Raw genomic sequence first — 23,805 nt, 5'->3', positions numbered from 1 at the left:
TCACTAGAGACCATACATCTCCTCACTGTGTGTACCTGTCACTACAGACCATACACCTCCTCACTGTGTGCACCTGTTACTACAGACCATACACCTCCTCACTGTGTGTACCTGTTACTACAGACCATACATCTCCTCACTGTGTGTACCTGTCACTACAGACCATACATCTCCTTACTGTGTGTACCTGTCACTACAGACCATACACCTCCTCCCTGTGAGTACCTGTTACTACAGACCATACACCTCCTCACTGTGTGTACCTGTTACTACAGACCATACACCTCCTCACTGTGTGCACCTGTCATTACAGACCATACACCTCCTCACTGTGTGTACCTGTCACTACAGACCATACTCTTCCTCACTGTGTGTACCTGTCACTACAGACCATACATCTCCTCACTGTGTGTACCTGTTACTACAGACCATACACCTCACTGTGTGTATCTGTCATTACAGACCATACACCTCCTCACTGTGTGTACCTGTCACTACAGACCATACTCTTCCTCACTGTGTGTACCTGCCACTACAGACCATACATCTCCTCACTGTGTGTACCTGTTACTACAGACCATACACCTCCTCACTGTGTGTACCTGTCATTACAGACCATACACCTCCTCACTGTGTGTACCTGTCACTACAGACCATACACCTCCTCACTGTGTGTACCTGTCACTACAGACCATACACCTCCTCACTGTGTGCACCTGTCACTACAGACCATACATCTCCTCACTGTGTACACCTGTCACTACAGACCATACACCTCCTCACTGTGTGCACCTGTCACTACAGACCATACGCCTCCTCACTGTGTGTATCTGTTACTACAGACCATACACCTCACTGTGTGTACCTGTCATTACAGACCATACACCTCCTCACTGTGTGTCCTTGTCACTACAGACCATACTCTTCCTCACTGTGTGTACCTGTCACTACAGACCATATATCTCCTCAGTGTGTACCTGTCACTACAGACCATACACCTCCTCACTGTGTGTACCTGTCATTACAGACCATACACCTCCTCACTGTGTGTACCTGTCACTACAGACCATACACCTCCTCACTGTGTGTACCTGTCACTACAGACCATACTCTTCCTCACTGTGTGTACCTGTTACTACAAACCATACACCTCCTCACTGTGTGTACCTGTCACTACAGACCATACATCTCCTCACTGTGTGTACCTGTCACTACAGACCATACACCTCCTCACTGTGTGTACCTGTCACTACAGACCATACATCTCTTCACTGTGTGTACCTGTCACTACAGACCATACACCTCCTCACTGTGTGTACCTGCCACTACAGACCATACACCTCCTCACTGTGTGTACCTGCCACTACAGACCATACATCTCCTCACTGTGTACACCAGTCACTACAGACCATACACCTCCTCACTGTGTACATGTCACTACAGACCATACATCTCCTCACTGTGTGTACCTGTCACTACAGACCATACACCTCTTCACTGTGTGCACCTGTCACTACAGACCATACATCTCCTCACTGTGTACACCAGTCACTACAGACCATACACCTCCTCACTGTGTACATGTCACTACAGACCATACACCTCCTCACTGTGTGCACCTGTCACTACAGACCATACATCTCCTCACTGTGTACACCTGTCACTACAGACCATACACCTCCTCACTGTGTGCACCTGTCACTACAGACTATACGCCTCCTCACTGTGTGTACCTGTTACTACAGACCATACACCTCACTGTGTGTACCTGTCATTACAGACCATACACCTCCTCACTGTGTCCTTGTCACTACAGACCATACTCTTCCTCACTGTGTGTACCTGTCACTACAGACCATACATCTCCTCACTGTGTGTACCTGTCACTACAGACCATACACCTCCTCACTGTGTGTACCTGTCATTACAGACCATACTCTTCCTCACTGTGTGTACCTGTTACTACAAACCATACACCTCCTCACTGTGTGTACCTGTCACTACAGACCATACATCTCCTCACTGTGTGTACCTGTCACTACAGACCATACACCTCCTCACTGTGTGTACCTGTCACTACAGAGCATACATCTCTTCACTGTGTGTACCTGTCACTACAGACCATACACCTCCTCACTGTGTGTACCTGCCACTACAGACCATACACCTCCTCACTGTGTGTACCTGCCACTACAGACCATACATCTCCTCACTGTGTACACCAGTCACTACAGACCATACACCTCCTCACTGTGTACATGTCACTACAGACCATACATCTCCTCACTGTGTGCACCTGTCACTACAGACCATACATCTCCTCACTGTGTGTACCTGTCACTACAGACCATACACCTCTTCACTGTGTGCACCTGTCACTACAGACCATACATCTCCTCACTGTGTACATCAGTCACTACAGACCATACACCTCCTCACTGTGTACATGTCACTACAGACCATACATCTCCTCACTGTGTGCACCTGTCACTACAGACCATACATCTCCTCACTGTGTGCACCTGTTACTACAGACCATACATCTCCTCACTGTGTGTACCTGTCACTACAGACCATACACCTCTTCACTGTGTGCACCTGTCACTACAGACCATACACCTCCTCACTGTGTACCTGTCACTACAGACCATACACCTCCTTACTGTGTGCACCTGTCACTACAGACCATACATCTCCTCACTGTGTGTACCTGTCACTACAGACCATACACCTCCTCACTGTGTGTACCTGCCACTACAGACCATACATCTCCTCACTGTGTACACCAGTCACTACAGACCATACACCTCCTCACTGTGTACATGTCACTACAGACCATACATCACTACAGACCATACATCTCCTCACTGTGTGCACCTGTCACTACAGACCATACATCTCCTCACTGTGTGTACCTGTCACTACAGACCATACACCTCTTCACTGTGTACACCTGTCACTACAGACCATACACCTCCTTACTGTGTGCACCTGTCACTACAGACCACACACCTCCTTACTGTGTGTACCTGTCACTACAGACCATACACCTCCTCCCTGTGTGTACCTGTTACTACAGACCATACACCTCCTCACTGTGTGCACCTGTCACTAGAGACCATACATCTCCTCACTGTGTGTACCTGTCACTACAGACCATACACCTCCTCCCTGTGAGTACCTGTTACTACAGACCATACACCTCCTCACTGTGTGCACCTGTCATTACAGACCATACACCTCCTCACTGTGTGTACCTGTCACTACAGACCATACTCTTCCTCACTGTGTGTACCTGTCACTACAGACCATACATCTCCTCACTGTGTGTACCTGTTACTACAGACCATACACCTCACTGTGTGTACCTGTCATTACAGACCATACACCTCCTCACTGTGTGTACCTGTCACTACAGACCATACTCTTCCTCACTGTGTGTACCTGTCACTACAGACCATACATCTCCTCACTGTGTGTACCTGTTACTACAGACCATACACCTCCTCACTGTGTGTACCTGTCATTACAGACCATACACCTCCTCACTGTGTGTACCTGTCACTACAGACCATACACCTCCTCACTGTGTGTACCTGTCACTACAGACCATACACCTCCTCACTGTGTACACCTGTCACTACAGACCATACACCTCCTCACTGTGTGCACCTGTCACTACAGACCATACTCCTCACTGTGTGTTCCTGTTACTACAGACCATACACCTCACTGTGTGTACCTGTCATTACAGACCATACACCTCCTCACTGTGTGTACCTGTCACTACAGACCATACTCTTCCTCACTGTGTGTACCTGTCACTACAGACCATACATCTCCTCACTGTGTGTACCTGTCATTACAGACCATACACCTCCTCACTGTGTGTACCTGTCATTACAGACCATACACCTCCTCACTGTGTGTACCTGTCACTACAGACCATACACCTCCTCACTGTGTGTACCTGTCACTACAGACTATATAAACCTCACTGCTAATATGATGTGGATTTTGGTGTTCTGGACTCTGCTACTGGTCTCCGAGATGATCCTGATGGATACAGTGGATGTTCTTCTCCAGTTGGGTCCCTGGTTCTGCATACTCTGTGCTCTGTAAGGCTCAGCTCTGGGAAGGGTTAATATTTAGCCCAGCCCATGGATCTATCTCCATCTCCATAGCTAAAGCTGAGCGCAGTACAGTCCAGCCAAGTACTGTGCCCAGGATACTTCTCAAGCAGCAGAGCTAATACTCTAAAGACTCCAATAAGATCTTTCGGGGTCCTGACTACATCTCCATCTCCGGACAGCTATCCTCTATAAGGCAGGTGAGAATACCAGTATATATCACGTTACATATCCACAGCTAAAACGGATGAGACCTCTCAATAATTCATTAAGTGTGGAGTTGGAGCAGTTTACCAACACATCTTGAGTTAGTAAACTGCTCCAACTCCACACAATGCATGTCCCAGCATGACCCCCAGACCCTCCTCTACAATGCTGCACTCTCATCCCAAATCCTAAACTCTCTCCTGTAATGCTGCACTCTCATCCCAAATCTTAAACTCTTCTCTATAATGCTGCACTCTCATCCATAATCCTAAACTATCCTCTGTAAGGCTGCACTCTCATCTATAATCCTAAACTCTCCTCTGTAATGCTGCACTCTCATCCATAATCCTAAACTCTTCTCTATAATGCTGCACTCTAATCCATAATCCTAAACTCTCTCCTATAATGCTGCTCTCTCATCCATGACCCTAAACTCTCTCCTGTAATACTGCACTCTCATCCATGACACTAAACTCTCCTCTGTAATGCTGCACTCTCATCCATAATCTTAAACTCTCCTCTGTAATGTTGCACTCTCATCCGTAATGTTGCACTCTCATCCATAATCCTAAACTCTCATCTGTAACACTGCACTATCATCCATAATCCTAAACTCTCCTTTGTAATGCTGCACTCCCATCCATAATCCTAACCTCTACTGTGTAATGTTGCACTCTCATCCATAATCCTAAACTCTCCTCTGTAATGCTGCACTCTCATCCATAATCCTAAACTCTCCTCTGTAATGCTGCACTCCCATCTATAATCCTAACCTCCACTCTGTAATGCTGCACTCTCATCCATAATCCTAAACTTTCCTCTGTAATGTTGCACTCTCATCCATTATCCTAAACTCTCCTCTGTAATGTTGCACTCTCATCCATAATCCTAAACTCTCCTCTGTAATGCTGCACTCTCATCCATAATCCTAAACTCTTCTCTATAATGCTGCACTCTAATCCATAATCCTAAACTCTCTCCTATAATGCTGCTCTCTCATCCATGACCCTAAACTCTCTCCTGTAATACTGCACTCTCATCCATGACACTAAACTCTCCTCTGTAATGCTGCACTCTCATCCATAATCTTAAACTCTCCTCTGTAATGTTGCACTCTCATCCGTAATGTTGCACTCTCATCCATAATCCTAAACTCTCATCTGTAACACTGCACTCTCATCCATAATCCTAAACTCTCCTTTGTAATGCTGCACTCCCATCCATAATCCTAACCTCTACTGTGTAATGTTGCACTCTCATCCATAATCCTAAACTCTCCTCTGTAATGCTGCACTCTCATCCATAATCCTAAACTCTCCTCTGTAATGCTGCACTCCCATCTATAATCCTAACCTCTACTCTGTAATGCTGCACTCTCATCCATAATCCTAAACTTTCCTCTGTAATGTTGCACTCTCATCCATTATCCTAAACTCTCCTCTGTAATGTTGCACTCTCATCCATAATCCTAAACTCTCTCCTGTAATGCTGCACTCTCATCCATAATCCTAAACTCTCCTCTGAAATGCTGCACTCTCATCCATAATCCTAAACTCTCCTCTGTAATGCTGCACTCTCTTCCATAATCCTAAACTCTCCTCTGTAATGCTGCACTCTCATCCATAATCCTAAACTCTCCTCTGTAATGCTGCACTCTCATCCATAATCCTAAACTCTCCTCTGTAATGCTGCACTCTCATCCATAATCCTAAACTCTCCTCTGTAATGCTGCACTCCCATCCATAATCCTAACCTCTACTCTGTAATGTTGCACTCTCATCCATAATCCTAAATTCTCATCTGTAATGCTGCACTCTCATCCATAATCCTAAACTCTCATCTGTAATGCTGCACTCTCATCCATAATCCTAACCTCTACTCTGTAATGTTGCACTCTCATCCATAATCCTAAACTCTCCTCTGTAATGCTGCACTCTCATCCATAATCCTAAACTCTCCTCTGTAATGCTGCACTCTCATCCATAATCCTAAACTCTCCTCTGTAATGCTGCACTCTCATCCATAATCCTAAACTCTCCTCTGTAATGCTGCACTCTCATCCATAATCCTAAACTCTCCTCTGTAATGCTGCACTCTCATCCATAATCCTAAACTCTCCTCTGTAATGCTGCACTCTCATCCATAATCCTAAAGTCTTCTCTATAATGCTGCACTCATCCATAATCCTAACCTCTCCTTTGTAACGCTGCACTTTTATCCATGACTTTGAAGTCTCCTGGGCAGTCCTGCATTCTCATTTCTAACAGTGGCCACACTCCTGTAATACTGTACTTGATAGAATCCTCCATTTCTATGGTAAAACTTTGTTGCTGGTCACATGTTCATTTTTTTAAGTTTTAACACCTGATAAGAAAAAGAAAGTGCATGTCAGTTCTTTGAAGCGGTTCTTGATTAATTCTGCTCCAAACTATGCACTGTCCAATCAAATGCCTGAAAATAACACTTAAAGGGGAAATAAACTCTTTCTAAACACTTCAGAAAACTGCTTCAGTAAACAAAAAACTGCTCCAAACTCCCTAAAGCAGCATTGGTGAAAGCAGCTGCCAGACGAAAACTTGTTTTTGATTTTACAAACCCATCCGTGTGCACATGCCCTAACTCTGAAATCTGCATTCTGTTTAGATGCCGTCTCATTTGTGATCTTGGATTATATCATATCCTATTCTCCTCATCTCTATTTCTGCACCCTTGCTGAACTGTTTCTCCCCTGTAGCGGTTTCTATTCCTGCGGTCTCGTCTGCCCTCTCCTCTGTTTCCCATCCTCTCTGACACTCAGCCCCGCACTCTAAATAGCTTTCCTCTCCGCTCTCATTCATCTTTCACACTTTTCCATGTTGAGGCTTGGCAGACTGCTCAGTTCTTACTGATCTTTCTCCTGCACTGTATCTCTGGTCTGACAGTCTCTCATCTGAGCTTTGTCTCAGGTGTCTCAGTCTGCCCACTATTTTCCCTGGTGCTGGCTTCTCTGTGTACTTGCACTCTCCTATCAGCTCTGTCTCTTCCCTTATCGCCCTCTCTGCTCTTTCCCCCTGGCACTGTCTGCCACTCCTACACCCGCCTGTTCCTTGCAGCACTCTGTGGCGTTGTCTCGTTTCCTAATCGCTTTTAATATGTAAATATTTATATGCAAAGTGGACAGCACATTAATCACACTATGACCTCCCTTCTGCCTTTGTTTCTCTCCCATGACGAAAGCTAATGACCTGTCACAAAAAGAGACAGTCGCAGGAGCAGTCTCATTTAAAAAGTGTCTAGACAAATTAACCAAGACCACAAGGTAGCTGACAGCAGCAGTCCTGACACCATCTAATCTATCGCCTGGGGCCAAAACCACTAATCTCTACCCAGCATTACTGTCCGTAACCCCTCATCCCACTCCTGTGTACCCGGCCTTTCTGCCCCATAACCCCTCATCCTACTCCTCTGTACCCAGCATTACTGCCCCATAACCCCTCATCCTACTCTTCTGTACCCGGCATTACTGCCTCGTAACCCCTCATCCTACTCCTCTGCACCTCGCATTACTGCCCCATAACCCCTCATCCTACTCCTCTGCACCTGGCATTACTGTCCGTAACACCTCATCCTACTTCTCTGTACCTGGCATTACTGCCCCATAACCCCTTATCCTACTCATCTGTACCCGGCATTACTGCCCCGTAACCCCTCATCTTACTTCTCTGTACCCAGCATTACTGCCCCGTAACCCCTCATCCTACTCCTCTGTACCCAGCATTACTGCCCCGTAACCCCTCATCCTACTCTTCTGTACCCAGCATTACTACCCCGTAACCCCTCATCCTACTTCCCTGTACCCAGCATTACTGCCCCGTAACCCCTCATCCTACTCTTCTGTACCCAGCATTACTACCCCGTAACCCCTCATCCTACTTCCCTGTACCCAGCATTACTACCCCGTAACCCCTCATCCTACTTCTCTGTACCCAGAATTACTGCCCCGTAACACCTCATCCTACTTCTCTGTACCTGGCATTACTGCCCCATAACCCCTTATCCTACTCATCTGTACCCGGCATTACTGCCCCGTAACCCCTCATCTTACTTCTCTGTACCCAGCATTACTGCCCCGTAACCCCTCATCCTACTCCTCTGTACCCAGCATTACTGCCCCGTAACCCCTCATCCTACTCTTCTGTACCCAGCATTACTACCCCGTAACCCCTCATCCTACTTCTCTGTACCCAGAATTACTGCCCCGTAACCCCTCATCCTACTTCCCTGTACCCAGCATTACTGCCCTGTGACCCCTCATCCTACTCCTCTGCACCTGGCATTACTGTCCATAACCCCTCATTCTACTCCTCTGCACCTGGCATTACTGTCCGTAACCCCTCATCCTACTGCTCTGTACCTGGCATTACTGTCCGTAACCCCTCATCCTTCTCCTCTGTACCCAGCATTACTGGCCCATAAGCCCTCATCCTACTCCTCTGTACCCAGCATTACCGGCCTATACCCCCTCATCCTACTCCTCTGCACCCGGCATTACTACCCCATAACCCCTCATCCTATGTACAGTTGGTATAACCTGGGCATCTGATGTATAGAATTATATATGCACAGCTGATATGACCTGGGCATCTCCTGTATATACCGTAATTATATATGTACTAGATGGTGGCCCGATTCTAACGCATCGGGTATTCTAGAATATGTATAGTAGTATATAGCACAGCCCACGCAGTATATACAGTAACACAGCCCACGTAGTATATAGCACAGCCCACGCAGTATATAACATTGCCCATGCAGTATATAACACAGCCCATGCAGTATATAACACAGCCCACGTAGTATATAACACAGCCCACGTAGTAAATAACACAGCCCACGTAGTATATAACACAGCCCACGTAGTATATAGAACAGCCACATAGTATATACAACAGCCACGTAGTATATTGCCCAGCCACGTTGTATATTCCACAGCCCACGTAGTATATAGCACAGAGACATAGTGTATAACACAGCTCATGCAGTATATAACAGCCCATGCAGTATATAACACAGGCCACACAGTATATAACACAGCCCATGTAGTATATAGCTCAGCCCACGCAGTATATAACGCAGCCCACGCAGTATATAACGCAGCCCACGCAGTATATAACGCAGCCCACGCAGTATATAACACAGCCCATGCAGTATATAACACAGCCCACGCAGTATATAACACAGGCCACACAGTATATAACACAGCCCATGCAGTATATAACACTTGCCACGCAGTATATAGCACAGAGATGTAGTATATAGCACCACCCATGTAGTATATAACACAGCCACGTAGTAAATTGCACAGCTACGTAGTATATAGCACAGCCCACGCAGTATCTAACACAGGCAACGTAGTATATAACACAGCCCACATAGTATACAGCAATGTGGGCACTATATCCCTGTTAAAAAAAGAATTAAAATAAAAAATAGTTATATACTCACCTTCCGGCAGCCCCCGGATCCAGCCCAGGCCCTTAGCGATGCTAAATAACACGTGATGATGACCGGAGATGATGCTACGTCATCTCCGGTCACTGCGCAATGGATTCTTGGGACCGGAGCGTCACGAGGAGCGGGAAAGGCTGCCTCGGACGACGGAAGGTGAGAATATAATGATTTTTTTTTTTAATTATTATTATCATTAGATCTTTTTACTATTGATGCTGCATAGGCAGCATCAATAGTAAAAAGTTGGTCACACAGGGTTAATAGCAGCGTTAACAGACTGCGTTATACCGCGGTGTAATGCAGTCCGTTTAACGGACTGCTAAACCGCTAAGGGGGCACTGACAGGAGGGGAATAGGGAAGGGGAATTTGCGACCAATCAGCGACCCAGGATTTCCGTGACAGACAAACAGACGGAAGTACCCCTTAGACGATTATATAGATAGACAGCTGGTATAGCTGGGGCATATTCTATATATAATTGTAAATGTACAGCTGGTATAACCTGGAATACTCTGTATATAATTATCTATGTACTGCTGGTATAACCTGGGTATCTCCTGCATATAATTATATCTGTACAGCTGGTATAACCTGGGCATACTCCTGTATATAATTACATATGTACTGCTGGTATAAAGTGGGCATCTCCTGTATATAATTATATATGTGCAGATGGTATAACCTGGGCATCTCCTGTATATAATTATATATGTACAGCTGGTATAACCTGGGCATCTCCAGTATGGAATCTCATATGTACAGCTGGTATAACCTTGACATATTCTGTATATAATTATATATGTACAGCTGGTATAACCCGGGCATCTCCTGTATATAATTATGTACAGCTAGTATAACCTGGGCATTCTCTGTATATAATTACATATGAACTGCTGGTATAAACTGGGCATCTCCTGTATATAATTATGTATAGCTGGTTTAACCTGAGCATTTCCTGTATATAATTATATATGTACAGCTGGTATAACCTGAGCATCCTCTGTATATATTTTTATATACACAGCTGGTATAACCTGGGCATCCTCTGTATATAATCTTATATACATAGCTGGTATAACCTGGGCATCCTGTGTATATAAATACACAACTGGTATAACCTGAGCATCCTCTGTATATATTCTTATATACACAGCTGGTATAACCTGGGCATCCTCTGTATATAATCTTATATGCATAGCTGGTATAACTTGGGCATCCTGTGTATATAAATACATAGCTGGTATAACCTGAGCATCCTCTGTATATATTCTTATATACACAGCTGGTATAACATGGGCATCCTCTGTATATAATCTTATATACACAGCTGGTATAACCTGGGCAACCTCTGTATATAATCTTATATACACAGCTGGTATAACCTGGGCATCCTCTGTATATTCTTATATACACAGCTGGTATAACCTGGGAATCCTCTGTATATAATCTTATATCCACAGCTGGTATAACCTGCGCATCCTCTATATATTCTTATACTGTATACACAGCTGGTATAATCTGGGCATCCTCTGTATAGAATCTTATATACACAGCTGGTATAATCTGGACATCTTCTGGATATAATTTTATATGCACAGTTGGTATAACCTGAGCATCCTCTGTATATAATCTTATATACACAGCTGGTATAATCTTGGCAGCCTTTGTATATAATCTTATATACACAGCTGGTATAATCTGGGCATCCAGTGTATATAAATACATAGCTGGTATAACCTGAGCATCCTCTGTATATATTCTTATATACACAGCTGGTATAACCTGGGCATCCTCTGTATATAATCTTATATGCACAGCTGGTATAATCTGGGCAGCCTCTGTATATAATCTTATATACACAGCTGGTATAACCTGGGCATCCTCTGTATATAATTTTATATACACAGCTGGTATAACCTGAGCATCTTCTGTATATAATCTTATATACACAGCTGGTATAATCTGGGTAGCCTCTGTATATAATCTTATATACACAGCTGGTATAATCTGGGCATCCTCTGTATATAATCTTATATGCACAGCTGGTATAATCTTGGCAGCCTCTGTATATAATCTTATATACACAGCTGGTATAACCTGGGCATCCTCTGTATATAATCTTATATGCACAGCTGGTATAATCTGGGCAGCCTCTGTATATAATCTTATTTGCACAGCTGGTATAACCTGGGCATCCTCTGAATATAATCTTATATGCACAGCTGGTATAATCTGGGCAGCCTCCGTATATAATCTTATATACACAGCTGGTATAACCTGGGCATTCTCTGTATATAATTTTATATACACACCTGGTATAACCTGAGCATCCTCTGTATATAATCTTATATACACAGCTGGTATAACCTGGGCATCCTCTGTATATAATTTTATATACACAGCTGGTATAACCTGAGCATCCTCTGTATATAATCTTATACACACAGCTGGTATAATCTGGGTAGCCTCGTCATATAATCTTATATACACAGCTGGTATAATCTGGGCATCCTCTGTATATAATCTTATATACACAGCTGGTATAATCTGGGCATCCTCTGTATATAATCTTATATGCACAGCTAATATAATCTGGGCAGCCTCTGTATATAATCTTATATACACAGCTGGTATAATCTGGGTAGCCTCTATATATAATCTTATATACACAGCTGGTATAATCTGGGCATCCTCTGTATATAATCTTATATACACAGCTGGTATAATGTTGGCAGCCTTTGTATATAATCTTATATACACAGCTGGTATAATCTGGGCATCCAGTGTATATAAATACATAGCTGGTATAAGCTGGGCATCCTCTGTATATAATCTTATATGCACAGCTGGTATAATCTGGGCAGCCTCTGTATATAATCATATATACACAGCTGGTACAACCTGGGCATCCTCTGTATATAATTTTATATGCACAGCTGGTATAACCTGAGCTTCCTCTGTATATAATCTTATATACACAGCTGGTATAATCTTGGCATCCTTTGTATATAATCTTATATACACAGCTGGTATAATTTGGGCATCCAGTGTATATAAATACATAGCTGGTATAACCTGGGCATCCTCTGTATATAATCTTATATGCACAGCTGGTATAATCTGGGCATCCTCTGTATATAATTTTATATACACAGCTGGTATAACCTGAGCATCCTCTGTATATAATCTTATACACACAGCTGGTATAATCTGGGTAGCCTCGTCATATAATCTTATATACACAGCTGGTATAATCTGGGCATCCTCTGTATATAATCTTATATACACAGCTGGTATAATCTGGGCATCCTCTGTATATAATCTTATATGCACAGCTGGTATAATCTGGGCAGCCTCTGTATATAATCTTATATACACAGCTGGTATAATCTGGGTAGCCTCTATATATAATCTTATATACACAGCTGGTATAATCTGGGCATCCTCTGTATATAATCTTATATACACAGCTGGTATAATCTTGGCAGCCTTTGTATATAATCTTATATACACAGCTGGTATAATCTGGGCATCCAGTGTATATAACTACATAGCTGGTATAACCTGGGCATCCTCTGTATATAATCTTATATGCACAGCTGGTATAATCTGGGCAGCCTCTGTATATAATCATATATACACAGCTGGTACAACCTGGGCATCCTCTGTATATCATTTTATATGCACAGCTGGTATAACCTGAGCATCCTCTGTATATAATCTTATATACACAACTGGTATAATCTGGGCATCCAGTGTATATAAATACATAGCTGGTATAACCTGGGCATCCTCTGTATATAATCTTATATGCACAGCTGGTATAATCTGGGCAGCCTCTGTATATAATCTTATATACACAGCTGGTATAACCTGAGCATCCTCTGTATATAATCTTATATACACAGCTGGTATAACCTGAGCATCCTCTGTATATAATCTTATATACACAGCTGGTATAATCTGGGTAGCCTCTGCATATAATCTTATACACACAGCTGGTATAATCTGAGCATCCTCTGTATATAATCTTATATGCACAGCTGGTATAACCTGGGCATCCTCTGTATATAATCTTATATGCACAGCTGGTATAATCTGGGCAGCCTCTGTATATAATCTTATTTGCACAGCTGGTATAACCTGGGCATCCTCTGAATATAATCTTATATGCACAGCTGGTATAATCTGGGCAGCCTCTGTATATAATCTTATATACTCAGCTGGTATAACCTGGACATCCTCTGTATATAATTTTATATGCACAGCTGGTATAATCTGGGCAGCCTCTGTATATAATCTTATATGCACAGCTGGTATAACCTGGGCATCCTCTGTATATAATCTTATATGCACAGCTGGTATAATCTGGGCAGCCTCTGTATATAATCTTATTTGCACAGCTGGTATAACCTGGGCATCCTCTGAATATAATCTTATATGCACAGCTGGTATAATCTTGGCATCCTCTGTATATAATTTTATATACACAGCTGGTATAACCTGAGCATCCTCTGTATATAATCTTATATACACAGCTGGTATAATCTGGGTAGCCTCGTTATATAATCGTATATACACAGCTGGTATAATCTGGGCATCCTCTGTATATAATCTTATATGCACAGCTGGTATAATCTGGGCAGCCTCTGTATATAATCTTATATACACAGCTGGTATAACGTGGGCATCGTCTGTATATAATCTTATATACGTAGCTGGTACAATCATAGTATGATGAACTTTCCCTATAATAATTCTACTTTAATTCCATGAATACAGATCTTCAGATATTGAGCTATAAATAGTTTAATGATTGATAATTAACCCTTTAGTCTCTTCCCATTTTCTCAATAAATGGTAAATTGTAATTGGACGAGAGAGATGCTCAGCAGTAGCAATTAGTGTTTTTTTCAAAATATTTTAATAATTGAGCAGATAAGCAATTACCCGTCATTTTCTCCATGTGAAGCTCATGGCATTAAAGAAATCTAATGGAAATGTGATCCAAAAGCCAGACCCCGTGCAGCTGTGCTCCCTCTGTCACCGACCTTGCACATAATGAGGCTCACATCTCACCTTTCAACATTTCCATGAATCCACCACTGCGCTCTCCTGCACCTAGCGATCACACAAACATAGTACAAATCCCCTACACCCTGCGCCCTCCTGCACCCAGCGATCACACAAACATAGTACAAATCTCCTACACCCTGCGCCCTCCTGCACCCATCGATCACAAACATAGTATAAATCCCCTACACCCTGAGCCCTCCTGCACCCAGCGATCACACATAGTACAAATCTCCTACACCCTGTGCCCTCCTGCACCCAGCGATCACACATAGTACAAATCTCCTACACCCTGTGCCCTCCTGCACCCAGCGATCACACATAGTACAAATCTCCTACACCCTGTGCCCTCCTGCACCCAGCGATCACACATAGTACAAATCTCCTACACCCTGCGCCCTCCTGCACCCAGCGATCACACATAGTACAAATCTCCTACACCCTGCGCCCTCCTGCACCCAGCGATCACACAAACATAGTACAAATCTCCTACACCCTGCGCCCTCCTGCACCCATCAATCACAAACATAGTATAAATCCACTACACCCTGAGCCCTCCTGAACCCAGCGATCACACAAACATAGTATAAATCCCCTACACCCTGCGCCCTCCTGCACCCAGCGATCACACATAGTACAAATCTCCTACACCCTGTGCCCTCCTGCACCCAGCGATCACACAGACATAGTACAGATCCCTTACACCACTGCAGACCTCCTGCACCCAGCGATCACACAAACATAGTATAAATCCCCTACACCCTGCGCCCTCCTGCACCCAGCGATCACACATAGTACAAATCTCCTACACCCTGTGCCCTCCTGCACCCAGCGATCACACAGACATAGTACAGATCCCTTACACCACTGCAGCCCTCCTGCACCCAGCGATCACACAGACATAGTACACATCCCGTACACCACTGCGCCCTCCTGCACCCAGCGATCATGCATAGTACAAATCTCCTACACCCTGTGCCCTCCTGCACCCAGCGATCACACAGACATAGTACAGATCCCTTACACCACTGCAGCCCTCCTGCACCCAGCGATCACACAGACATAGTACACATCCCGTACACCACTGCGCCCTCCTGCACCCAGCGATCACACATAGTACAAATCTCCTACACCCTGTGCCCTCCTGCACCCAGCGATCACACAGACATAGTACAGATCCCTTACACCACTGCAGCCCTCCTGCACCCAGCGATCACACAAACATAGTATAAATCCCCTACACCCTGCGCCCTCCTGCACCCAGCGATCACACATAGTACAAATCTCCTACACCCTGTGCCCTCCTGCACCCAGCGATCACACAGACATAGTACAGATCCCTTACACCACTGCAGCCCTCCTGCACCCAGCGATCACACAGACATAGTACACATCCCGTACACCACTGCGCCCTCCTGCACCCAGCGATCATGCATAGTACAAATCCGCTACACCACTGCGTCCTCCTGCACCCAGCGATCACACATAGTACAAATCCCTTACACCACTGCTCCCTCCTGCACCCAGCGATCATGCATAGTACAAATCCGCTACACCACTGCATCCTACTGCACCCAGCGATCACACATAGTACAAATCCCTTACACCACTGCTCCCTCCTGCACCCAGCGATCACAGACACAGTACACACCACCTACACCTCTGTGCCCTCCTGCAACCAGCGATCACACAGACACAGTACACATCACCTACACCAATGCGCCCTCCTGCACCCAGCGATCACACAGACACAGTACACATCACCTACACCAATGCGCCCTCCTGCACCCAGCGATCACACACAGACACAGTACACATCACCTACACCACTGCCTCACTCTAATGGTTGTCGTTATCTCCACACAGACCCCGCTGTATCTGATGGCTGCTGTGCCTGAATCATGAGCCACCATGCACTACCATCCCAAGGACCTGGGTTACCTTGAGCCTCCCACCAAGGCGAGAAAGAGAGCTGGTGGTGTCAAGCGCCAAATGTATGGTAGAAAAGTAAATGTAACTGGACACAGAACTGAACTTCTCTCTTAGCAGCCTCCCTCTATCATGTCTAATATCACGCCTGATGCTTGCAATGTAGACTCTGACCTGGACGGCGTGCTGCCGCCATCCCTGTATGCCTTCGTGTTCGTTGTCGGACTCCCGGCCAATCTTTTGGCTCTCTGGGCTGCTTGGCTGCAAGTGCGGAAAGGAAAAGAACTTGGAGTTTACCTTCTGAACCTCAGCCTGTCAGATCTTCTCCTGATTTGTGCACTGCCGCCCTGGACGGACTACTACTTACGGAGGGATGTATGGGGGTACGGACCGGGGGCCTGTCGTCTCTTTGGCTTCATCTTCTATACTAATCTGTACGTGGGTGCTGCCTTCCTGTCCTGTGTCTCAGCTGACCGCTATTTGGCTGTAGCTCATCCTCTGAGGTTCCCTGGGGCCCGGCCAATCCGCTCTGCAGCAGCTGTCTCTGCACTGGTTTGGGTCCTAGAACTGGCAGCCAATGCCCCTCCATTGTTCAGAGACGCTATCACCAGAGACCGCTACAACCACACTTTCTGCTACGAGAGTTACCCCTTATCTGGGAAAGGAGATGCGTTGGCCAATGTAGGGAGGGTACTAGCTGGGTTTTTATTGCCCTGGGGAATAATGCTTTTGTGCTATGCTGGGTTACTACGAGCTCTTCGGGGCAGCGCATCCTGTGAGCGACGGGAGAAGAGACGGGTGCGTCGTCTCGCCCTGGGGCTTCCCTGTGTCGCCCTGCTATGCTATGGGCCCTATCATGCCCTGCTTCTTCTGCGTAGTTTGGTCTTTTTGATAGGAGGAGGTTCTGTAGCAGCAGGGGAAAGCTGTGCACTAGAGGAGCGCTTGTTCCCAGCTTATCATGCCTCCTTGGCAATGGCCACATTGAACTGCTTGGCTGATCCTGCCCTTTATTGCCTGGCTTGCCCTGGAGCAAGGGGAGAGGTGGCAAAAGCAATAGGTAGAGTGGTGGCATGGGCAATGGGTAAGGACAGAAGTGGCTGGAGGGAAAGAGGCCGAGAAATTGGCGGAAGAGGGGAGCAGGTGGGAATGGTAGAGATGGGTGGGAGGGGGGGAAGCTCCATTGTCTGAGATGGATTAGGAACTGGATGAGAATGTACAAAATAGAATAAAAGAATTTGATGTCTTATAATTAAGTGTCTGCGGAGAAGGAAAAAAGAAGGGCAAGACTTCCTGGCCAAGAACTGTGAATTCTTGGATTAGAGCTCTAAATTATCCTGCATCCACCTCTTATTCCATGCTTTGGCTGAACTTGAAGGGTATGTGTCTTTTTTTAATCTATACGATGTAATTCTATATCTGGAGATTACACCCTGGAAAGGCTCCAGAAAGCGATGTGCAGGTAGAGCGATGCTGTGTGGCATCCTGCAGCCCTGTCTGCCATCTGTGTGCTGAGTCAGTGTGTTACGTAGACACATCCAGAACGCAGGGGCAATCGAGTTAAGCCGGAACAGCGGAGAGGAAGAGTGTGGGGTACACAGCTGCTACTAACGGGAGATCAGGCTGTGCCAGGCACAATGTCAGACATACCAATAAGGTTTCCCAGACCTGCACTTCTGCAGCACAAGCACCTGCTGTCAGGTCCCCCCTTATCCCTATAATTATCAGTCATGGTCACCTATTCCAGAGAAAGAATACATACACACAGTGCGTCTGAATATTATTCCTCTAATGCAAGAAGTGTCACAGGCAGTGGTGTAACTTGAAGCTCTTGGGCCCCAATGCAAAAGCTCCAATGAAACGCACAATAATTACAACTGTTTACTAGTAATGGTCTTTTCATATGGGCCACAGTAACATTTTTGGCCCCCTGGGCTCCAGGGTCCGGGTACAATTGCAGCCCCTGCACCTATTACAGTTATGCCCCTGGTCACAGCGCAAGAGGCAATTTGAGGTGTCTGGGAGCCTCTCTGGTATGTGATCCAGAAGATGGACATAAGTCCATCTACTGCACACTATCACGGTGGCTCAGTGGTTAGCACTGGTGCTTTGCAGCGCTAGGTTTCTGAGTTCAAATCCCACCAAGGATAACATCTGCATGGAGTTTGTAATTTCTGTTTGGGTGGGTTTCCTCCCCTGTCGTAAGACATACTGAAGATTCACTTTGTGCGCCCCATTGGGGACAGTGATGACAATGTCTGTTTAGCGCTGCAGAATATGATAACGCTAAAAAAAACCCCAAAGCTTAAAACTGTGCTCCAAAGGGACGTTCAGACACCACACACATATACAGAGGTAACGGAAAGACGAATGGGTTTCCCTCCACTGCTTCATAGGACTTGGAAAAAAGTTCTGCAACTTTTCAATTTCTAATTAATTTACTTATGTTCCTAAACGTACGGGGCAGACCTCACCTTCTTGTAGATGTTATCATCATATTTCATCTCTTTATTTTCCCTTTTCATACTGAACTTCACATGCAGGTAAAACCTGGAAAACATTAGATGTTACTGTTACTAGATGCAGAGGCTTACAGGGCCGGTCACGTAATTATAGTGACATGTGAGAACTAAGGAGGTACAACCAATGTCCATCGGTATGAAGAAGTACAGTAATGTTAGGCAGTGAGATGAGGGGTTAGTAACCTCATCTGATCTCCCATCCTCCTCTGCAACCATATTCTGAGTGACATAATGTGCCCCCTTTGATCTCCTGTCCTGATTCCTCCTCTGGTTACAGCTGGGGAACATCTGCATGGCTTCTGTGCCTGGGAATTTGTCTCTATGACCGCCGAAGAGAGACATCTTCTGCCTTCCGCAACCTTCTAGTCCCCCACATGGTGCTGTGTTTTAAGACATTTTTCTTTCTCTCTCTAATGTCTCCTTTTATTCCCAGTAGATAGATAAGATTAGTTGCACCTGTCTATTCTTCCATAGACCCGGTTGGATAAAATCCTCTGTATCTCTATATATTGGTTTCTAACCTCAATAAATCAGGTAAAGTTTCACCCCTCTATAGATTAGGTTATATATATTCCTCTCTCCATCTTGTTGGTTGCATCCCTCTATACTTGAATAGCTCCAGTTGGATTAACCTCTCTATCCCTGTATAGATCAGGTTGGTTGCACCCCTACATCCTTGTATAGACCAGGTCGGTTGCACCCCTCTATTCCTGTATAGATCAGGTCGGTTGCACCCCTCTATCCCTGTATAGATCAGATCAGTTTCACCCCTCTATAGATCAGGTCAGTTGCACCCCTCTATCCTTTCATAGATGAGGTCAGTTGCACCCCTCTATCCCTGTATAGATTAGGTCGGTTGCACCCCTCTATCCTTGTATAGATCAGGTCGTTGCACCCCTCTATCCTTGTATAGATCAGGTCGGTTGCACCCCTCTATCCTTGTATAGGTGAGGTCGGTTGCACCCCTCTATCCTTGTATAGGTGAGGTCGGTTGCACCCCTCTATCCTTGTATAGATCAGGTCGGTTGCACCCCTCTATAGATTAGGTTGGTTGAACCCCTCTATTCCTATATAGATCAGGTCGTTGCACCCCTCTATCCTTGTATAGATCAGGTCGGTTGCACCCCTCTATCCTTGTATAGGTGAGGTCGGTTGCACCCTCTATAGATTAGGTTGGTTGAACCCCTCTATTCCTATATAGATCAGGTTGGTTGCACCCCTCTATTCCTATATAGATCAGGTCGGTTGTACCCCTCTATCCTTGTATAGATCAGGTTGGTTGCACCCCTCTATTCCTATATAGATCAGGTCGGTTGCACCCCTCATTCCTATTCAGATTAGGTTGGTTGCACCCCTCTATTCCTATATATATATATATATATATATATATATATATATATATATATATATATATATATCAAGTTGGTTGGACCCCTCTATAGATTAGGTTGGTTGCACCTCTCTATTCCTATATAGATCAAGTTGGTTGCACCCCTACATCCTTGTATAGATCAGGTCGGTTGCACCCCTCTATTCCTATATAGATCAGGTTGGTTGCACCCCTCTATAGATCAGGTCGGTGTCGGTTGCACCCCTCTATCCCTCTATAGATCAGGTCGGTTGCACCCCTCTATTCCTATATAGATCAGGTTGGCTGCACCCCTCTATTCCTATATAGATCAGGTTGGTTGCACCCCTACATCCCTGTATAGATCTGATCAGTTTCACCCCTCTATAGATTAGGTCGGTTGCACCACTCTATCCCTGTATAGATCTGGTTAGATGTTGTAAGACTTTCACATGGAAACATTTTGCATATTCCCGGAGATACATGTTTATACACAATGAAGAGGAAACGTTAGTCACAGGCAGTGATGGAGGTCGCAGCGAGTCCACAGCGGACGTCGCCTATTACACTTAGATCTGAATCTACATTCCTGACATACAGCAGATTGTACACTCCATTAATAACATATACACAAACAGTGAAGGAACTGCAGCATGTATTGACTCCCCAAATACATAAACATGGAAAATGCATGGACTGGAACCAACAAGTGAGAAAACATGGACAGAGCAAGAGACGACCGATACATCTATAATGATCACACTATGGAGCTCTGGAGCGGTCACACACTGGGGCCGGTGATATGGAAGAGGGTGGAGGTGGAGAAGATCAGGACCCAGAAGTACATAGCTGGGTGACAGTTACAAGAAGGGTTAGAGGGAAAAGTGCAGTCCTGATCTGGTGCAACCTAGTAAATATGCCTGTTTGGCTGATATTAGGAATGCAAGCCCAGGAAGGAGGGACATAGGAGCAGCAAAGGCCAGAGAGATGTCGGTGGTAGGGCACTTTATAATTAGGGGGACAGACAGGGTCATCTGCCGCCGAGACTGTGAATGTTGTGAACGTGAACAGTGTGTTGTCTGACGGGTGCTCGGGCTCGAGATATTGCGGATCGGATAGACAGATTGCTGGGTGGGGTTGAGAGAAATCCAGCGGTCATGGTACACATCGGTACCAATTACAAAGTTAGAGGGAGGTAGAAGGTCCTTAAAAATTATTACAAGGAATAGGAGAGAAGCTAAAGGCCAGGACCTCCAAGGTGGTGTTTTCAGGAATACAGCCGGTGCCACCAGCGTCGCTAAAAAGACAACGGTAACTTAGGGAGATAAAAAAAAGTGGTGCAGAAATTGGAGCAGGAAGGAAGAGTTTGGGTTCACGGAGAAGTGGTCCGACTTCTGTCGCCTACAGGCCCTACGGTAGGGATGGGCTGCATCTCAATGGGGATGGTGCAGCTGTGCTTGTGGAAACTGTGATCAGATGGATGGAGGAGCTTGTAAACTAGGATTTAGGGGGAAGGAGGACAGTTATGCTAATAAGGGGATAGAGTAGACAGAGAGAGGAAGACAGTAGGGATCAATGAGGATTTAGGAGGCTGGGATATGGAAGGGATGTAGGGAGTTGAGTAGGAGTAACAAATGTGCTAATAGTATTAAATGTCTGTTGGCAAATGTAAGAAGTCTCACAAGCAAAATGAATGAACTGGAGACTCTTATCCGTCACAGAATACGATGTGAGGGCATTACGGAGTCCTGGCTGGAAGAAAGTCATGACTGGGTAACAAACATAGAAAGGACAAAAAGGACAGGAAAGACAGAAAAGGTGGAGGGGGTGTGTATTTTGTAAAATCCATCATAAAACCTATGCTCAATGACGACATTGGGGGGAGCTGCAACAATGTAGAGTCAGTATGAGTGAATGTACATGGGGATGGCAATAATGGAAATCTGCTAATTGGAGTTTGCTACAAGCCTCCTAACATAGAGGAACAGGTAGAGAATGAAATTTTGCAACAAATTAAAAAGGCAGCAAATAATAATAGGATCATTATTATGTCGCCACCGACATTAAAATAAATCCCAAAGTTTTATAAATACATCAATGCTAAAAAGAAAAAAAACAGATGGCCATGGCCCCTTAAAAGACGATAGTAATAAGATAATTACAGAGGACAAAGAAAAGGCTGAGATATTAAACAGGCACTTTTCATCCATGCTCACCAATGAACTGACTGTTCTAGGGATCATTGAACAAGGCAAAAATCAAAGTTTACCGCCTGATATAACTAATTTAACAAAAGAAGTACGCCTGTGTCTGAGCAAATAAAACATTGACAAATCCCCTGGCCCCGATGGCATTCATCCATGGATACTGAGGGAATTGAAGTCAGTAATTAACAGATCTCTGTATCTCATATTCTTAGACTCTCTTGTAACAGGGTCGATGCCATAGGATTGGAGGATGGCTGATGTGGTACCGATATTTACACTATGTTCCAAATTATTATGCAAATGACATTTTTCTCGGATTTTCCTAAATGTTCAGTGCAAATGACAGTCAGTCTAATAAAAGTCATCACCCGTTAGAGTATACATCGAACTTTATTGAAGAAACCTCCCAATGATAACAGTATAATCTCCAAAATGAATGAAAACTCAAAATGCACTGTTCCAAATTATTAGGCACAGTAGTATTTCTAAACATTTGATATGTTTTAAAGAACTGAAAATGCTCATTTGTGGAATTTGCAGCATTAGGAGATCACATTCACTGAACAAAAAAAGCTATTTAACTCCAAAACATCCTAACAGGCCAAGATACATATTAACATAGGAACCTTTCTTTGATATCACCTTCACAACTCTTGTTGGGACATGGTGGCCATCCACCAACCATCCACTACTCCATCCATCTGGACCGTCCAGGGTTGCTCGACACTCATCAGTAAACAAGACTGTTTGAAAATTAGTCTTCATGTATGTATGGGCCCACTGCAACCGTTTCTGCTTGTGAACACTGTTTAGGGGTGGCCGAATAGTAGGTTTATGCACCACAGCAAGCCTTTGAAGGATCCTACACCTTGAGGCTCGAGGGACTCCAGATGCACCAGCA

General features: G+C 44.8%; 1 protein-coding gene across 2 annotated transcripts; it reads left to right on the top strand.

Annotated features, from left to right (window-relative positions):
• Window positions 1-4,195: 4,195 nt before the first annotated feature.
• On the top strand, window positions 4,196-18,018 carry GPR4 (G protein-coupled receptor 4). Of its 2 annotated transcripts, none has more exons than XM_077286416.1 (2): window positions 4,196-4,326; window positions 16,768-18,018. In XM_077286416.1, exon 2 carries the CDS (start codon window positions 16,963-16,965, stop codon window positions 18,016-18,018), a length of 1,056 nt encoding a protein of 351 aa, XP_077142531.1. In that variant the 5' UTR covers window positions 4,196-4,326; window positions 16,768-16,962. The 2 variants fall into 2 exon arrangements, with proteins under 2 accessions (XP_077142531.1, XP_077142529.1); XM_077286414.1 differs by having other exon boundaries at window positions 4,196-4,330.
• Window positions 18,019-23,805: the final 5,787 nt, after the last annotated feature.

This window comes from Ranitomeya variabilis, chromosome 2, assembly GCF_051348905.1.
Source record: "Ranitomeya variabilis isolate aRanVar5 chromosome 2, aRanVar5.hap1, whole genome shotgun sequence".
Taxonomy (NCBI): Eukaryota; Metazoa; Chordata; class Amphibia; order Anura; family Dendrobatidae; genus Ranitomeya; species Ranitomeya variabilis.
This window is presented reverse-complemented; position numbering and strand designations above follow the sequence as displayed.

Excerpts from the sequence above, each read along its gene's own strand:
- GPR4 (XM_077286416.1), top strand. The coding sequence starts at position 16,963 with ATGTCTAATATCACGCCTGATGCTTGCAATGTAGACTCTGACCTGGAC.